The sequence below is a fragment of the Notamacropus eugenii genome, chromosome 3 (assembly GCF_028372415.1).
Source record: "Notamacropus eugenii isolate mMacEug1 chromosome 3, mMacEug1.pri_v2, whole genome shotgun sequence".
Classification (NCBI taxonomy): domain Eukaryota; kingdom Metazoa; phylum Chordata; class Mammalia; order Diprotodontia; family Macropodidae; genus Notamacropus; species Notamacropus eugenii.
Window position 1 is genome coordinate 58,718,632 of NC_092874.1, and position 20,223 is coordinate 58,738,854.

The following is a 20,223-nucleotide window of genomic DNA, read 5'->3' on the forward strand; positions in this document are numbered from 1 at the left end:
TCACTGTAGCTAAGGGACTTTTTGTGGGTTCACAAAGCTTCAAGATAATTTATATGACCCAGGTACTAACTGGTAAGAATGTGATGGAATTGGAAGGAATGGTTTTTTTCCTAACTCAGAGGATTGTGAGGAATGATGGAAGAGGGAAAGCAAAGAAAGGAGGGAGGAAGAAAGGATAGAAGGAAGGAAGGATAGAAGAAAGGAAGAAAAAGAGGAAAGAAAGGAGGGAGAGAGGGAAAGAGGAAGGAAGGAAAACTTTTCTGAGCAATGATTTGGGTATAAACCATTCTTTTTAACAAAAGAGCTGAAAATACATGATTAGCTACCAGACATGTTGGTCACGTCAGCATAATAAAAGAAGGAAATAATTTCCTCTAATTCTTCCTCTGCAAGATTTTTCTGGAGAGTTTTCTTTCTATGTATAGATGACCAAAAATAATTTTTATTGTTTGATTTATATTATTTGAAAATTCTGTCTCAAATGTGCTGCCATTTGATTTATGGTACTGCTTTGTTAGTAGAAAATGAACAGCTCAGTTTCCTCATTTACAAAATAAGAGAATTATATTAGATGATCCTCCAGCTCTAAATCTATGGCCAATGTCTATGAGGAGGTTGAGCCATATTTATATAACTATGTTTACTCCCAATAGCCTACATTGAACCTGGGATAGTAAGGCATTCCACAATCATGCATCATGCTACATAAAGTAATAACTATTTTTTCCACATGGATTTAATTAATTGATAATTAAAAAATTAATTCCACGTTCAATATTTTTGTATTATTGGGAAACTTTCAAATGCCACTTAAAGTTTCTTAAGCCTTGCAAGACATTTGCAATCAATCCTTTAATGGGAAAAGAAAGACGTTGAAAGTTGTTTCACTTGTTTACTGAATGACATTTACATTAAAAAACTGTATATCAGATAAAACCCTGTGTATTATGTAATGAATGCCCAGGGCTGATTGCCTTTCATTTCTGAAGAAAGAATCAATTCAGTGTTGGTAAGACACACGTATTTCGTACAAATCTCTTAACTACTTGAAAAAGAATGAACTTACTTAGGAAATATCTTTTGTTTGAAGGCTGTTCCACAGTTCTAGTGATTGCAGATTCACCCAGATTACTCAAAAGACTGCCTGTACTTGGCAATAAATTCTAACTTGTGTAAATACTATGTACATTATAGCTTATCTGATACTTAAATTTTAATGAGTCATATGCTTATATAAAATATTTTAGGTTAGCATTTTCAAAACCTGAATACAGTGATTTAGAATGGTTTCTGTAATTCTTGATGATTTAAGTTACGTGAGTCAAATATTTCCAGTCATCTTGTGGTATTATACCAAAATATTTTTTCTTTCTTAAAACCTAGAATCAGTATATTTGTATAATTTTCTCTAACAAGCTGAATCTGTAGATGGAGGGAGGGGTGAACGAGGCATGGGAGAGGGGAGAGTGGGACTTCACCTTTTGTAGCGTGAGCCATTGTCTAGAACATTTCGGATAAGCTAAAGCAATGTTTTCTTTACCTTGAAAAGACAATTTAAAAATGTATCTCTAAATGTCCTGTAACAATACAGGGATATTTTATATATATATATATATATATATATATATATATATATATATACAGGTCAACAAGCATTATAAAACATTTACTGTGTGACCAATGCTTGTGCTAAGTTCTAGAGGTAGAATACAAGTAAAAGGAAAAATAGTTCCCTGCCCTCAAGGAGCTTATATTCTAATGGAAGACAAAACTGAAAAAAGAGCTGAAAAGGAGGAGGAGGTGCAATGGGGGAAGGTACCCAGTCTAGGCATGGTGCCAAAGTCAGAAGTCGATTCAGGAAAGGAATGATGGATGACCTGGTGCCTTTCTAAAAATGGAGGTTCTGGAAAGAACTCAGAAGTGAAACAAAGGGGCCAAAAGAGTGGAGGGATCTTCCAGGTTGAGAAGGCACAGAGGTGGAGGAATGTTCTGGTGTGAGAAAGTAATAAAACGAAAAGAAAGTAATAAAAAGAAAAGAAAGTAATATATAGTTGAGCTAGAAAAATTGACAGAAAAAAGTAATTAAAGGCAGCATTTAGAATCACAGTGAATGAAGACAACTTGGAGAATGAGAGAGATACTAGAATAGGATTGTAGGATCATTGATTTAGCGCTGAAAGTTACATAGGTACCATAGAGACTGTCAAATTTAGTCTTCTTATTTAGCAAACACAGAAAATGAGGGCCAGAGAGGTTAAGTGATTTGCCTAAGTTTGCATAGCTTGTGGTTGGTCATCTATTATGTAATTGGAACATTCGTCCTTCCCGGCAACTTGAAAAATGAGGAATTCCACCACATGAGGAAGGCCAGGGATGGCAGAGACAGTAGTATCACTTCAACAGACACTGAGTGGGTCATGTCATAATGAAGATGGACAATACGTGAATCATCTGATTATATAAATGGAGTGCCAAAGGACTCCAAATAACTTCCTAGTTGTTCGGAGCTCAAAATGGCCAACTTTGGCTTGGTGATTCTGGTGTTCATTGGTTCTCTTTTCTTACCATGTAGAGTGAACAAAAATTGATGCGAATGAGTAGATGCTTTAATGGGAAGCTTTTCCTCCCTTAGCATAATACACTATTCTGAAAGAAAAGTTTTATAGCATAGTGGATTCTATCAATAAGAATTCACCAATTTTACCCATGTGTAACATATTTGTCCTCACTAAAGCATTTGTTTGACATCGTGTAGGCATTGACATAACAATCCTATGTAAAGGATCTAACACTGTTCCTCCTTGTGTTGTTTGTACAGGCTTATGGAAAAGGAGCCAGAAGAAAAAACAGATTTAAAGGATCTGATGGAAGCACCTCATCTGATACTACCTCTAACAGTTTTGTCCGTCAGGTAAAGTGCCTCTTTTTGTTTTTTAAAATCATTTTGAAAATATTGGTTGATTGGTTGGTTGTCCTTTGTTATTGAAAAGGACCAAAATGATTTCACTATATTGGGGTCAAGGTAGAGCATGTCTGACTGTGGCTGAAAATATATTGTCTAGGTTCTTTAAAAAAATCATATTTTCTTGTCAGGATAGAGAGAGGAATTTGACATTGATGTAATTTGAAAGAAATGCTGATATCACCCTTTACAATTCCCTATGTAGAAATTCCTCAGAAGAGAATTATTACTGAGATCTTCTAGAAACATGTTGAAGAATGATTTCTAAACATTATTCTAAGCATTATTATGACATGGTGTCAAAATGGGAGGATATGATGAATAGATATCCTGTTCTCTTCACTAGCTGACATTGTCAGAGATTTCTACATAAGGGTTTTCATTCCTCCAGCCAGCTGGTTAACGATTGATCTATGGACTTGTAATGAGAAATGAAAAAAAAATAAGAAAAGGGTGGGCACTTTTCCCCTCTTAATCATGTGATCTCTGCAAGGGGAAGGCTAAATATAAAATACTAATGTCTCTCATCTTTAAGAATGAAGTTCAACAGTTGCTGAGTTTGTATATTTCCTGGTATAGACATTACCAATATTTGCTTTCCCACCAAAAAGTTCAATGTTGTGTCCTTAGTAGTGAATTGTATGTATGTCTTCAGTACCTATGGGGCTTTGTGCCCAGAATTGAAGGGTAAATTGTAAATATAAATTTGTAAGGGGTCCTATAACATTGACCTTGAGATGTATGTGCAGCAAGGAAGGAAAATTAGATTCCTTCCTTGGCAAGCTTTACAGTATTTCTACAGCCTTCTAAGATAAAGATGTATTTCTCTTTATTTTTTCTAGTTAATCTTTATTCTGTCAGCACAGCTTTGACAAGCTACAGAACTGCTACCAGGAAAATAGAGAATAATATAAAAGAAAGAGTTTCATGACAGTATTTGCAAAATGCATAATTGGCAGTAACAAAAAGCATCTTTTGAACTAATCAACCATTATTTTAGAGAATGTCTTTAAAAATTCTATCCTTTTTTTCTCCCATTCCTCAAGTAATGGTCTTGTCACGTGGCTTTGCTTAACTCAGAGATTTCCTATTAATCTTTACCATTTCACTGTGGTGAGGATAGATTAGACAGAAGTGTTGGTGTTGGTAGATATTTTGCTCAGCTTCTCTGATCTCTGGTTTTTCCTCTAGGGAAAGGGGGGATGAAAAAAATTTACGTGATAAATTTATTATATATTTAAAAGGAATACCAAGTTGAACATAATAGAGTTGAAGTTTCATGTGCAATCATCTTTTTATTATTCTGTGTTACAGAAATGCTAGTTTTGTTTCATAAATTAAAAATAAAATGAATTAAATTAAAATTTGCTAACAGGGATAAGGATAGGGGTAGGGACTAGGCTTGTGACTTTCTTGGAACAGAGAACTCCTAGGTAAGATCATTTCCTCTATCAATGCAGGTTAGTACCTTCTCTGGAATTTATATTTTTAGAGGATTGTTTAAGACAGAGGTGTCAAAACCATGTCCTGAGGGCTACATATGATCCATAGCAATCCAGAGGTCTGCCAGAACCATATTAAAATATAATTGGAAAATATTTAACAAAATAAATCAAACTATAATAAAAAAATAGATAATATTGCATTTTAAACTAAGTCAGTTGTGCTGGCAGACAAGTATCTTTATGTAAATAATAGTGGTCCCTCTTTCTAAATGAGTTTGATGCCACTGACCTGGAGCACTTAAAGGTTAAGTGACTAGACAGTTATGTGTCAGAGGCTGACCTTGAACACAATCTTCCTGGTTTTGAGGACAACTAAGTCTCCACTATACACTGGACCTTTCTAATATTACTCAACTTAAATTCATGAGACCTGGTACCTAATCCTGAAAAACAGGGAGTCTTCTTTTCTTAAAGGTGATGCGATATCCTGCCTGTCTATTTAGACATTAAGAGACATGAAGTGACTTGTCTATTTAGGAACCCTGAATTCCTGGGTGATCTCACTTATACAGGCTTAAAACTTGTAACAATGGAGAAGATAACAAATTCTTGATTGCAAAAATGGCATCATGATATATACTTTGTGTGGGTATTTTTAAATAAAATCTGAAAATATAAAATACAATATATGCTGTAGTTCAGAGACATTTAGAGAAGGTTAAATCCTTAACTCTCTCATCTGAACTGCCAGATATTGTAAGAGTTTCCATTTTTCTGTGATGTTTGTTTTTTTGTGTACGTGTGTCTAGCAAAACCAAGGCATCATGTAGTCATTTAAAACTAGAAGGCTTTGTGAGACTATCTCACCATCCTTGGTGGGTTTTTTGGTATTCATTTTAATTCAATTAGTTCAGCAAGGGCTTTATTGTGTCTATTTCTTAGTTACCATTCATTGGAATTCCTTGAAATAAGAGTCTGAAATTATGCTCATCAAGACCTGGCAAGTGTTGTTTGGGTCTGATTTCATTTATTTTTTTTCTAAATTTCCATTTTAATATTTATATTCACATGTATGTGACATCTCAATTAAAGGGACCTGTTGAGAGGATGCATTTCATCTACAGATATTTGGTGTGCTTTTAGGCTGGAAGTAGAAGGACCACTTCCATGAAATAATTTGTAACATTTGTGGTTATCAATGAGGGCTTGATTTCATCAACGAGCCAACCTGGAATTAATGCATCATCACCATTTTTTTTAAAATTCAGTGATAATTTTAAAAATAAGAGCACAGGGCCAGCTAAGTGGTGCAGCGGATGGAACGCCAGCCTTGGAGTCAGGAGGAGTTCAAACCTGGCCTCAGACAATCAATTACTAGCTGTGTGACCCTGGGCAAATCATTTAACCCCAACAGCCTCCAAAAAAAATAAAATTAAAATAACAGAACAGTATAGGACCACAGATTTAGAAGTGAAAGGGACTAAATATCATCCAGAACAAGTCTCTCATTTAACAGATGGAGAAACTGAGGTAAGAGACATTAAGTGATTTGCCCATTATTACACAGGTTCTAGTGTCAAGGGTGGGATTGGAACCCAGATTTTCTGGACCCTAAGGCTATCATGACACAGTGGAAAATGATACTTTTCTCCCAGTCTTTAAAATACCTTGTTGGACTCTAGATTGGAGTTTTAGTGTAGGAATAAAATCTGATTCTAGCATTGGGTCAGAGGTATTTAGTCACAAGAAGTGAGCACCTTATATAGATATGTGTAACATATTACATTGATTATGTATATGAATATAGATTATGAACATGTAGCATATTATTAATATTACATAATAATATTCATATTAGCATGGTAATATCAGCCTATGTTTTGTTGTTGTTGAAAAATCTTGACCTGAGGCATCATAGAAGAGCAGAAGAAATGATCTTCATGGTATTAGAGGAATATTGAAGGAAAAGTTAGTTATAGGCATATTTGTTTTGATGTTTCAAGTGTATACCTCTCTCTCTTTTACCCAGGTAGAAAACTGTTGTTATGTTCCCATTGTCTTGAAGCCAGATTCCATATCTAGTTGATATTTTTTTAAATCAATGTTTTGAGCTCTGGTTCAAGCTTCAACCTTCCCTGGGACATCATGAGCATTATTGCCTGCTTAGAGATCCAGATGTGCAAAATCTGAATAAAAATGCATGTGACACCAGAGGAATGACATTGAACAAATGGAAAAAAATAATAAATGACTTTGTTAAACTATTACCTCTGGATGGAGAAGTCTGGCAGAAAGCTTGGCCAAGATCACTTTCCCTTTCACTGCCCCACTTGTCCTGAGTGAGTTTAAACTTGAGCTGGCTTTGAAATCTTGTCAGTTCTTGATGTCTGACTCAGTCCATCCTCATGTGGGTTTCTGTACTTGGATAATCTGTAGGGTTGAGTAGGTGAATAACATTTTTATCCCTGGTTTTGAGTTAGGTCTGGCATGAGAGGGTAGAAATGTCTTCAAAGCCAGAAAGATTTGTTTTCAAGTCTCAACTCTTACATTTAGTGGCTATGGGACCCAGGAAAGGTCATTTAGCCTCTTTAGTCAAGTCTCTAAGACTAGAGTTGGAGATAAGACCAGTTTTGCTAAAGGGAGTTTTATCATTTGAGTATTCTCCCTTTTAGGGTCTACTCCCTATTTCTGTTGACTTTGTACCAACCGTTATAAGCTCTCAAAGCTGCCATTTAGTAAAATAGTTGTCTCCATTGTTTGATGATTAAAATTCAATGTGGCTTCTTAATACTCTAATTCAACTAGTGGAATAGTTTCACCTTTATGAGAATGGATTTCTCCCTTAACATGCCACAGACTTAAGTATGATGATAATATGCCCTTAAGTAACATTCACATGGAACCATGACTGTCTTGAATCTGTCACGATCATATTGTCAAATGGTCAGTATTTTTAAGTGGGAACTCGTCTTTCTGAATAATTGACTATTATCTATGGGCATGTAAGTTGATAGTGTACTATTTATTATGATTCATTACGTACCTAGTGAATGCAAGGCTCTAAGCACCGTATTTCACAAAGACAAAAATAAAAGTTTTTGCCCTCAGGGAGTTTATTTTCTATGATCAGCAGTTTTTAAGCCTGGAAAACCCATGTTCCTAAAAACCGTTTACTTTTACAATCTGTGCTAACTCTAGGATTTCATTTCCAAAACAGAAGACATTTAAAGTTGTTTCATAAGATGTAGCCAAGACCCTGGCCCCTCCCCCAAACAAAGCAACAGAGAACCCTAACCATCCACCCAGGGCTGTTGTGGGAGGAAGCACATGAAAGGATAACGTTATAAATTACAGCACGGGGATTTGGGAGGGCCAAGTCATTTACTTGGAGGAGAAGGAGGTGGAGAAGAAGGGCCAGGCGTGCCTGGCATTGAAGGATCACACTTCTGTGCCTCCTCTTTTAGTCCAATTGTGCAACCACAGCTAACTGCACAAATTCTTTGGTGCTGCCAAGGTCAGTGAAAACTATGTGCATCTGCAAATAAGCATTGGTCACTAAAGCTAAGGCAGTTTGGAAGGGGTGGGGGGGGGCAGTATTTGTAGCTGTAGCTCTCTCTTTTGGGCCAGTTTTCCCCTTCTTGTGTGTTTTCTGCTTCTTTAAGGCCACGTGCTCTCCCTGGCTGCATTCAGATACCTGGCGACTTTCCTGAGATGTACACCAAATGCTAAGAGGGCCACCGCCAACTTTGTTTTATTTTGATGAAAGAACGGCATGGCAACACATTTCATTCAGATTGCCTTGCTGAGTGAGCCATCCTGGTTGAGCAGCCCATGACATCCAGGGTGGTGCATTTTCAAGGGTCACCCTGTTGGATCGATCCAGGACCATTTGGTAGTGGAATGGGGTGAGAGAGAATAAGCTGGTTCCTTGTACCAAAACCATTCTTTTTAGATCTTTGAAGCATCAGTCAGCTTGTTGTTGGAGGTTAACAGGAGAAAGACTCTGAATCTTGATCTGGTTTGTGCATACCAACATATGTTGTGGTTGTAATGAAATAATCCTGTAGCTTCCAAGCATTTCCAGGATACAAATCAGGCTGACAAAATGGAATGGACTAAGTATTTAACAGAAAGTGATATGACACTTTGGAACCACGGTATTCTAAACAAATTCCACCATCTCCCAGTATCCTCACTTGGTTCTGCTTTTCTGGATCTTATATTAATTCAAATTTTATTTTAAACACTAACGATTAACCACAAAGACACACTGTCTCTTTTTTTCCCCTTAATTTTTGTTTTGCAAAGACAGATTAAGCAGTGATAAAGATTACAGACTCCAGGCCTGCTTAAACCAATATGCTCAAGGTCTGATAAATCTTTCAGCCTTTAAATATTGGCTTGCTGCCTTCTTATGCTGGTTTCGGTCACAAACATTACCATAAATAACGATATAGTGGATTTATTACCATTACACTTTTCTGTAAATTTCTGTTTTCATAGGCATTTGCTGACCAGATTTTGTGAATGGTGGAACTTGGATTTTGTGGTGTCAGGAGGGCTGGTTTTTTTTTTAACATTTTAAAATTATACAAATATTTGCCTAATATTAGCCATGAACAAACCACTTGTCCATCCTGTTATGTAAACATATAGCATATGATTATATTATATATTACATGTCCATATATTATATATATATATATATATATATAAGCAGTCATTGTTGGAAACTCAATTTTTTTAAAAGGCATTAAAGCATATCAACTTATTAATTGTGCTTAGATGTATTTGGTTTTAAAAGTCTACATTTTAAAATAGATTTTCTCTTTGAAGAAGGAAAGGGCATGATTATACAAATAACTTTTAAAAAATGCCTTTCCAAAATTGGTTTATTATCATGTTTGGATCTTTTGTTCTATAAACAAGATCATTCTTCCAATTACTAAAAATAATTGAGTAGATTAAGGCATTTAATCTTTTGTGTTTGTCTTTTTTGTTGATAAAGAAAACTGTTTTATAAAAAAATCCCAGCATTATTTCTGCACGCCTTATATTATTACTAATAATAAGTATAATACATTTAAATTTTTATAAATATTTTATTTTTAATAACCTCCTGAGATAACATTAGTATTGTTAGCCCATTTTTACTGATGAGACACCTGAGGCATGGACAGAGATAACATAAATCTTAAAATTATCATGTACTTTCCTCTCCTCCCCATCGCATTGCTACTCACCTGGATAAGTGTTATAAAGATTAGCAATTGAAAGATCTAAAAATAAAACAGTTAAGAGACCACTCTAGAATTCATTCCGAGTAGGATATATATCAATATTGGAGAAAAGAGGATGCTATAGAATATACCACATTCATTTGCATGCTATGTCCTCTAAAGTTTCAGGATTTCATAGTGGATTGACTTCTCTGTGGTTTTCATTCCTGGTATCAAATTAAAGGGTCTGTATACTAGGGGAAGAAATGGGGAAGGGAATGCTGTCTCAGGTTGCTCTTTCTCAGACTAGAATCTGTGAGCCAAATCTCCTCACAGACCACTGACCTGCCAGTATTTGCTGTTGGAAGATTACTTCCTGGTAATTGACCATTCCTCACTGCACATAAGAGTTCCACAAAAGGTCTTGCTTTCCAGACTTCATTTATTGAATCACAATTCCATAAGTATTATTAAACACCTTATATATGTGCCAAGGCACTGTATGAGGCAAAATAACAAAGAGTTCCTGTCTTGGAGCCTATATTTTTACTCTTTAACTTGGAAAGGACTTGAAAAATCATCTAATCCAACCCTCTCTTTTAATAGGTGAAGAAACTAAGACCTAGAGGAAATGACTTACAGAGTCAGAGCTTGAACCAAGCTCTTCTGCTTCCAAGTCTAGGGTTCTTTCCACTATACCCTATTACGCTGTTCTAAGGAAATAACCAAAGACTTTGACTTTGAGTGAAAGGCATGAGAGATTCACCTGATGATATAAAAAGGAGCCAAAGAAGCCTTGTCAGAAATCACACTTGCAAACACACTCCAGAAACTCCTTGTTGGACTATATCAGGGGTGGGGTACCTGTGACCTCAAGGCCACATATGGCCTTCAAAGGCCTTGGGTATGGCCTTTTGACAGTCCAAGTTTTACAGAATAAATCATTTGATTAAGTAGATTTGTTCTATGAAGTTTGGATTCCATCAAAGGACATCACTTGAGGACCTAGAGATAGCCTTGAGGCTGCAGGCTCCCTACCCCTGTACTAGATAATTTCAACAAGCTTAAGGTGGTCAGTTAAGAGATGATGGTGACAAGAAATTGGTAGAACTAACCTACTTCTTATAGTGACTACTCTTAGATAATGGGCAGGTGCTGCTATCCTAGGTTTCAAACAAATGGGTAGGCTCTCTGTTGTTGAGCATAATGATGGTCTGCAATTTCTGTGGTGATTAATGGAGCCATGAAAGTGGGTTCAGATCCATGAACTTTTTAGGCTTGTGTCTGAGTGTAATTGTTAATAGGTGGTGTATGTGGTTTAGTTTTTCATGGGAAAATAGAATGTAGGAGTGGTCAAATAAGGGAATCTGTCCCTCCCCACTGCCTCCCTTCTCTTTCCCCTTTTGGTTAGTTATTATCACCCTTAATTACACCGCATCTGATGAACATTTATTTAGCAATTGATAGATCCTTTCCAAAAACTCTTGATTCTCCAAAATTCTAGATACATCATTCCATTATCTGGCATGTCTTGTTCATTAATACAAGGGTTTTCAGTAAGGAATAGAAGTGAAAAAGGTACTTCTTAACCACCACATGGAACCATTTTCCCTTTCTCTTGATTCATTTTTTCCCTTTCCCTTCCTCTATATTGTGGCCCAAATCATTGGGTTTTAGAACTAGAAGAAACCCCAGTTTCCTTTCTAACCTCTCCTCCTCTCCTTGCTTTCTTTCTATACTTTAAAGATAATTGATAAATTAGAGATTTATCTTATGACTTAGACTTTTGGGACACCTTGAATTTTGATAATTGAATTTCAACGTAGCTGGCTTCCTTTGTAATCTTATACATTTAAAAGACATTAGTCTGAGAAGATATGTATAGGCTTCACCAGACTACCAAAAGTGGTCCATGGTGAAAAAAACAAAATTAAAAACACTGATTGAGAGGGAAAACTAGAGTTTCTAATTTCCCACTTTCCCTTGGTACCTAGTGAGAGACACATTTGAGAATGGAAGTTTGAGTGCTTGGTTAAGCATCTGACAAAGGTACTTTGTCTCCCTTTTCCTCCAAAACACACACCTTCTCATTTGTCCCTATCCTTCCTAGGGGTCTGGGGTATTGTGATCTCACCAGGTTTTCTCTTTACTATTGTTTTTAATGAGGCTGTAACTTCTCTGCTCCATGTGTTTTCTTTATAAACTGTTATGCCTTTTATAACCTCAAGGTTTACTACTGTTCAAGTTTCTCATTCCCATTAAAAGAACTTTGTTCCACTTCAGTTTTACCCAGATGTTACTGCTGAAAGTTGGAGGAAGGCCAATTCTTGTTCTGGTTTTGTCTCCCTAAACTTTTCATTTAAAAAAAGGATGGAATAGCCCAAGTAACTCCAGTATGAAGGTTAGTAGATGTATCCATTTGGTGGGGTGGCAGTGCATAGAAAAGATGACTGCAAAGGTACCCTGCCAGTTCTCAGTCAATGATTATTGAATCTTACAACCTTAAGGTTTCTTGTTCCCTTCAAAGGATGCAGTATCACAATCTTGCATAATATTAGAGTCATCTGCTACTGATATGCCCTGGGACTCAGGGTTCCTGCCCCTGCCTACTCTGTAACCTAGCCATGCTGGCCTATCCTGGCATCATTGGTAGGGAAGCTTGGCTTCTCCTCAAGGGATTTGCTTCCCATTCTCACGTTTGTCACTCAATGCCCCCAACTGTTCCAGAGACAATGCAATTTTTTCTTCTATGCTATTTTCCTCCCAAAAGGAAATCCATTTTTAAAAGGTACCTTAAATATACAAACATGAATTGGTTATGGGATAGGTATTGATTTCCAAGGGCAGCTAGGGCCAAGCTTGAAGTCAGAAAGATTCATCTTCAAGAGTTCAAATCCAGCTTAAGACATTTACTAGCTGTGTGACTCTGGGCAAGCCACTTAACCTTGTCTGCCCCATTTCCTCATTTGTAAAATGAGCTGAAGATGTAAAATGGCAAATCACTCCAGTATCTTTGCCAAGAAAATCCCAAAAGGGGTCACAAAGAGTTGGAAATGACTGAACAACAAAAATAACAGATTTTTAAAAGTATCACAAGGCACAATTAACAGAATAGTTTAAACAGGATCCCCAAACTCACTTTGAAACCAGGTTACAGTTTATTGGGGGGAATGAGAGTAAGCCTCACTAACACATAGTAGAGTTTGGAATTTTTAATAATTAGCCATTTCACATTTGGCCTCTTCACCGGACATTGTATCATCAAATAACCAGCCTCTGTGTTCTTTCTGGTGGCCTCTCTCTGATGTGAATTCTCCCCTTGGCACTAGCCTGTTTCTGCCCCTGCTCAGACACTCTTTCCTGGTTGTGGTAAAATTCTCGGATAGTCACTTCTCCTTGCTTTAAACCATTACTATTATAGAATAAGCCATATCTTGCTGATGGGAATACCCCTACTATCAGTGCAGGTGTCTGGGACTTTTGAGTTCTCCCAAGACCCTGTCCCAAAAGAAGGAAGACGATTGAAGTTGATCCCATCCTGTGCATAGGCTTGCCTAGGGACGACAGGCATTCACAGCTTATGGTGCTATTGGAACAAGGGCATTCCCTTTCAAACCTTCTTTTTCAGAAAGAAGAACATCTAAGGGTCTGGTTAGCCCTGTAGTATATCTGCAGAGTGGATGCTCAATGGGCAGTCATGGCTCTTCAACCCAGAATGAGTCATAGATATCCAGAAGCATTTTGGTCCTTCCAAAATTCTCCATGAGGAATAACTACTGATCATAATTCCAAAAGGGGAAGGGGAAAAGGGGAATGGATGGCACCTGAAGCAGAAGGAAACATTTGAAAATAAGAGACAAAAACTCTTTCAGTTAATGCTAAAGGAATGTAAAAGTGCATTTAAGGTTTTTATCATGTTATACCTAGAATGGTGAATTATCATTTTTTCTCCTTTTTTTACATTGAGAAATCAACTCAGGATTTAAAAAATAGTATCGTTATAGTTATAAATACAGTTGAACTATTCTTCTAATTTCACTTTGAATTCCTTCAGTGATTTCAGGTAATTTCCTAAAAAATGCCATGAACTATATCATGAGCAACAACAAATGGCATGATCAAAATAAACCTTTCCCTCTGGGTTGGTAAACAAAGATTAAACTTGATCATTTACCCATTAAGATAAAGCATTTGGTCTAGAGACATGTATAACATGCAAAGCATTCATTAAACATAACAGATGTATTGTTCTGCCCTGTGTCTACTGTCTTGTTGACTCTAGTATAGATCGTATATCACCTACACACCAGAATGAAGTTAGGGTGACTCTTCATGCCATTTGGTTCCTGAATTTTGGATTGAATATTTTGAAGTATCAATATAGATTTTAGACAAAAAGAGCCAGCCCCCAAATTAGGAAGACCTCTTTTCAAGACCTGCCTTAGACCCTGGGTAAATCATTAAATCTCTGTAAATTGCAAACAGTACAAGGTTTTCTAAACCAGTGAAGTCACAAGTGTATATGTGTGTGTGTGTGTGTGTAAGTGTATATGTATATATGTGTGTATGTGACATAAAATTATATACCTATATATAATATAGTATAATATTTATATATAATAGTATAATAAAATGGCATGTGTACAATATAGGATTATATATGTAATACATAAGTATATACCTGAATATAGTACACGGCAACATTTATATAATCTATAATATATATACTATGATATATAACATTATAACATTTGTATGATCTATAATATATAACATTGTAATATTTACATAATCTATACATATACTACATGTGTATATAATCTATAACATATATTATACACATATAATATAATATATTAGCCTCTTCATTATATATTATATGGGATTATATTAACATACTAAATAAAATTATATATGTGTGTTCATCCTTTGTTGCCAAAGAAGACCACGCCATCTAAGAAATGATGACATGACTTGCACTTGACTTTGTTTTGAGTGAGGGAGGGCTGTGCAGGTCACCAGCCTCACTTCTCCTCCAGAGCCATCTGAATCCAGTGACCAGATATTCATCAGGATGACTGGAGATGACCCAGGATGAGGCAATTGGGGTTAAGTGACTTGCCCAAGGTCACACAGCTACTGAGTGTCAAGTGTGTGAGATGACTCAGGTCCTCCTGACTCCTGCACTGGTGCTCTATCCACTGCACCACCTAGCTGCCCCAATTATATATGACAGTATAATTCTAAATAACTATACAGTATATTGTTAGATTTATATTTATACATATATGTACATATTTATAACATATTTCTCTATGTATATGGATATATTATCTATGAACCAAAATCAGAGTAAGTGACCTAATCCATGATATTCCTTTTTCAAAGTCTTATTAAAAGCACACTTACTTTTATTTAAATAGGGCTGTCCCAGTATCATAGAATCGTAGCTGGAGGGGAGTACAGAAATGATCAAAGCAGTCCTTCCCTTAGCAGAAGAAACCAAAGTCTAGAGATGAAAATACAAAATGCTGCAAAAATTAGTGTAATTTAAAATTCTTACTAGCATGTGGAAATGTATGCTACTATATAAAAATAAGGATGCTTTTATTTTTTTCCATAGTAAGTCTTAGAATTGGCTGAGTTCCTTAAGTTATGGCTACAAATTTATGAATTTTAATTACAATACAGATGAGTAATAGGTGACTCTATTTAACAATTCCTGCCAACTATGAGAAAGCAACAACACAAAGGAATGCCATGAATTAGGTCAGAACGCCTCTTTTATATGTATAGTTACTTTATTTATAGAGGGGCAAGGATTGTCCAGCCTCTTGGATCTTGGATGTTTGATGTCACAAATTTATAAGGGCAAAGACTGTGGAAACCAATTGTTTTGTTCTCTAGAGAGTCATAGATATCCAATAAGATGTCAGTTGCAAGTTTGTGTCTTAGTCAATATCATCACCAACATTAAGGGCCATAGTGAGGAAATTCCATTGGAAAATACTTTTAAAAAAATAAATTCCATTGAGGCACTTGTTGTATTTGGTATGTTGGATGTAATTCCAAGAGACCTGTTTATGATAGAAGTTTGTGATGAGAACATAAATATAATTATTTTTAAAAATCAACACAATCCTTTGGAAACAATCAACTGTTTGAATTCTAATTTCAATACCAGAAAAATTCTATAAAATATTATTTTTATCTACAACTGTGAGAAAATTTTTCATTTATATAATTAAATTAATGCTTTTGATTCATTACCAATAAGATACTCTGAGTTGTCTCTTTATTAATTGCAGTACATTTTTTTATTGATCCATCCACCTAGTTCCCTTCAATATCAATAGCATACAATAACAATGAGACTAGTTGATTTTATAGCCATTTAATAGATCAACATTAACCATCCTCCATGGGATTGAACCCTGACCTTGAGGAATCTATTTTTCCATTACATTTATGTATTATTCTGGTTGCTTTAATGTTAACCATTATTATAACTTAGTTGCATGTATATTCTCAGTATCCCTGATGCTACACCTTAAATCTTAAGTATCTAAGGAGGAGCCCTTGCCCATTTGGTTCACTTTGCTTACACTTTTACTTTACATTTGGGTAGACAAGCACGCTAATAAGACTTGCAATGATAATGGTTATGGTGAAATTACATAAAAGGGTACTCATTTTTCTTCTAACTAGTGAACCATTGTCAAACCTCCTCCTGTCTTTCTCCTCCACACCACTTCTAACTTTCTTGAGCAAATTGCCTTGGTATAGTGGAAAGATTGCTGACTTTTTGGTTAAAGAACCTGTGTTCAAATTCCTTTCTGGCACTACTTGTGGGACCTTGTAGTTTTTGAGTCATGCCAGTCATGTCTGAGTCTCTGTGACCCCATTTGGCTTTCTTGGCAAAGATACAAGAGTGGTTTGCCATTTCTTTCTCTATGTGAGACCTTTAGATAAATCATTTAAATGTCCTGGGCCTTAGTTTCATCATCTTTTAAATGAGAGGATTGGATTCAATGTCCTCTGGACTCCTTCCAGCCCAAGAGCTCTGACTTCATTTTCCTGTTCTTTCTCTATTTCCTCAATATCAACTCTACTGAAATTATCAAGTATCACCATAACTTCTTATTGTGAAATCCAAAGGTTCCCCCAATTCTCACTGCCCACTTCTCATCCTGTCTTTTCCTATACAGCCTTTGACATTATTGACCCCTTTTTCCTGCTGGATATTTTCTCTTCCCTGAGGTTCAGATTTGCCACATATACCTGATTCGTCTCCTGCCTCTACTTCTGCTCTGTCTCCGTCACTGGCTCCTTGTCCTCTTTGTGACTCTTTATGGTGGAAGTCCTCAGAGGTATGCCTTTGGCTCTCTTCACTTTCTACTCTTTATTTGACAATCTTTTGTCTAGAAGATCCAAGATTGGGCAGCTTCCAGAGACCCATGAAGATTTCTCCCTAGTCCTTAGCTCCCCAGGTTACGTTCATTGCTAAAAATATACACAGATGGTTTGTTGTTCTCCATAGCACCCTGAACTGCAACATTACATAGAGTTGAAGCCTAAAAGGGGAATGGAGTTGACCATACTCTAGTCAGATACTGCAGTATGATTTTCTAAATAATCATTGGTGAAAATGAGGCACTCGTAATCTAGAAATTCCTCCTAAGAGAATCAAACCTCTTTTTTAACTCCTCTCCTTATCAAAAATAGAGAGCAGCTGCTCTCCAAAATCTTACTTTATCTCATCTTATCTCTGAAGATTGTTGCTTAGAAGTGCCCTTACAATTCTAAGCTGAATACACTCTCTATCATTAGAATAAACATTTCCCACACAGTTAATCATTTTTAGCTGCCCCTTGGTCTTCTTCCAGCTCTCCAAAATCACTGCTTTTACTCTCTGTGCCTCTGTGTTAAATGGTGTTAATTTTCTTTGCAGATAACTCATTGACTATTTGACAAACTCCAATGAATGAAGTGATATTTGATGGTTTTCTTTGTAGTGCTTTGCATTTATCCATGTCAAAGTATAAAAAACTCAATGAAAATGAACGAGCAGAAAGCAAATGAAAGTTAAATACTTTGGTTAGGTCTCCAGAGAACACTGCACTGAACTTCTGTTTAGTTAGACATGATGTCAGTCGCTGAAAATTTTGACAGATGTCAGAACTTAGAATAACAAATACTCAAGCCTGTAAAAAAAACAGACTGTTTAACATTTTTCACTTGTAGCACATAGGAAAGTTATCACTTTAGACTTATGTCCGTTTGTCAAAGGTTATGTCCCCTGTATTACAAAGCAGCATGGCCTTCCCTATAGCCTAAAATGGTATTCTCCAATTTGGTACGAAGATCCTCAAGTAGGAAGACAGTAGGTCACAATTAGGTTAATAAGCCTGGAATCACTGGTAGAATAGGACTTGTTCTGTGTAGTTTCAAAGAGTAAAACTAGGACCAATAACGTCAGTCACTCAACAAGTACGGATTTAGTGCCTATGAATGACGTGATATTTGCTATTATATTTGGGCAGTTAGGCGGCACAATGGATAGAGCCCCAGGCCTGCAGTCAGGAAGACTCATCTTCCTGAGTTCAAATCTGGCCTCAGAGACTTATTAGCTGTGTTAATTAATAATATATAATTTATTATATATTATTATATAATTAATAATAAAAAATAATTACCTGTAGTTAAGTGCAAGTCACTTACCCCTATTTGCCTCAGTTTCTTTATTTGTAAAATGAGCTAGAAAAGGAAATGGCAAACCGCTCTAGTATCTTTGCCAAGAAAAGCCCAAATGGGGTCATGAAGAGTCAGATGTGACAGAGCAGCAATAACAGCTGTCGTATTTATTCTGTATACACTTACATTTGTACTTGTCACTCCTCATTACAATATAATCTCATCTTCCTCATTAGAGTCTAATACCCTTGAAGGCAGAAATTATTTTATTCTTCGTATTTTTATTCCCAACACCTAGCATAGTGCCTGGCACATAGTTGACATGTGAATGCTGATTGAGTGATTGGTTATGGGAAGGAATATTTCAAGTCAAGGTATGATCGCTAGAACTGCTCAGTAATGAAACAGGCTATCTCACAGTAATGACTGCCCTTTCGCTGATAGCGTTCGAGTGGAAACTGAATAACCGTTTGTCAGAGACGTTGTAGTAGTGACTTCTGCATGTAGAAGTAGGTTGGATCTCTAGGATTGGTAAGGTCCCTCCCACATAAAAGTAGTTTCAATTCCTGTTCACAAGAAACGGCTCTGATTTTGTTAAGATGAGAATTGCTTTTGCCACATTCATTTCATATGAACAGGAATTGTCATGAGGTAATATTTGTAAAACTCCGTAAACTAAAAACACTACAGAAATGTTATCTATTATTTTTATATGAATATCATACTTTGCTTTATAAAAGTATCCATTGATTAAGACTACTCACAGTATACTAGAATTGGGTATTCCAGGCCATTTTTTAAGCCTTATTTCATAATCAAGACAACATGACATCGTTGATAAAGAGCTGTTTTCAAAGCTGATTTGGGTCCAAGTGCCTCCTCTGACCCATTAGGGCTGTGTGACCCCAAGCAAGTCACTTAATCATTCAAACCTCTGGCAGCTCTCTAAGAATTAGCTTCAGAGAAGTGACTGGCTGCCTTGAGTAGAGGGAGCTCCCGATTCTGTTGGGTTCCAATGAGTGAGGTCAATGAATCCGTTGAGGTGGTCTCACTATTGGGATTCACATTCCATATTTCCATTGGGCTATAACCAATCACTGTATTTTACATAATTGTAACTTGAGATACTGTAAATTCGAATCCATATGACCACTCCAAGGGAATTCATTATTCTCACTAATTGGGACTTGGTTGTACAAGTGAAATCACGGGCATAGTCCCTATCTTTTTCATTTATATATGCTAGTTATTCTAGTGTCTTACCTTTCCGTCGCCTACCTCCATGAATTTGTTCGCGTTTATCCCCAATACCTGGAATGCACAGTACACTCCTCCCTCATCTTTCCCTGTTAAGAATGCTCTTTCTTCCAGGTTCAACTCAGATGTCACCCCCTCTTTAATTCTCTTCCTCTATCCCCACCTCCTCAAGCTTTCCTAGAGCACTATGGATCTCTTCTTTGCCTCTATCACATTTGGTCTTGCATTATGTCTTTTTAAGCTCTTGTAGAGCAGAAACTCAGCTTGGGTTGTTATAACCACAGTATATAGCACACAGTAGGCTCTCTCTAAACAAATATTCATTTGAATATATCAATTTCAATTTTAAATAAATATTTGAATTGAATTCTAGGTATACATGCACAAACACTTCTGCATGCTTTTTTTATTGTTTGGTAAATAAAGATCAAAGTGGAGATCCCTCATAAATCTTATGTACAGGATCTGGAGTACAGTTAGCAGTGAATATTATCATGATATAAAATCTGTAATTGAAAAATGCAGCAACCATATTTTCCCCCTCTGTGTTCAATATGGCAGAATTCTTGTAAGACATGACACCTTTTTCTAGGGCCAGTTTCCTATCAGAGAAGAGTTCCATAAATCTTTCAGACTTTTCTGTTCA

The 20,223-nt window shown here is 36.3% G+C and overlaps 1 protein-coding gene across 3 annotated transcripts in view; it reads left to right on the forward strand.

Moving 5' to 3' along the window:
- CACNB2 (calcium voltage-gated channel auxiliary subunit beta 2) overlaps positions 1-20,223 on the forward strand; it is a 395,365-nt gene that overhangs the window by 17,914 nt on the left and 357,228 nt on the right. For all 3 annotated transcript variants that reach the window (XM_072651644.1, XM_072651648.1, XM_072651646.1), the window contains exon 2: positions 2,819-2,911. In XM_072651644.1, coding sequence (XP_072507745.1) covers positions 2,819-2,911 — 93 coding nt within the window. The remainder of the gene's footprint in view (positions 1-2,818; positions 2,912-20,223) is intronic.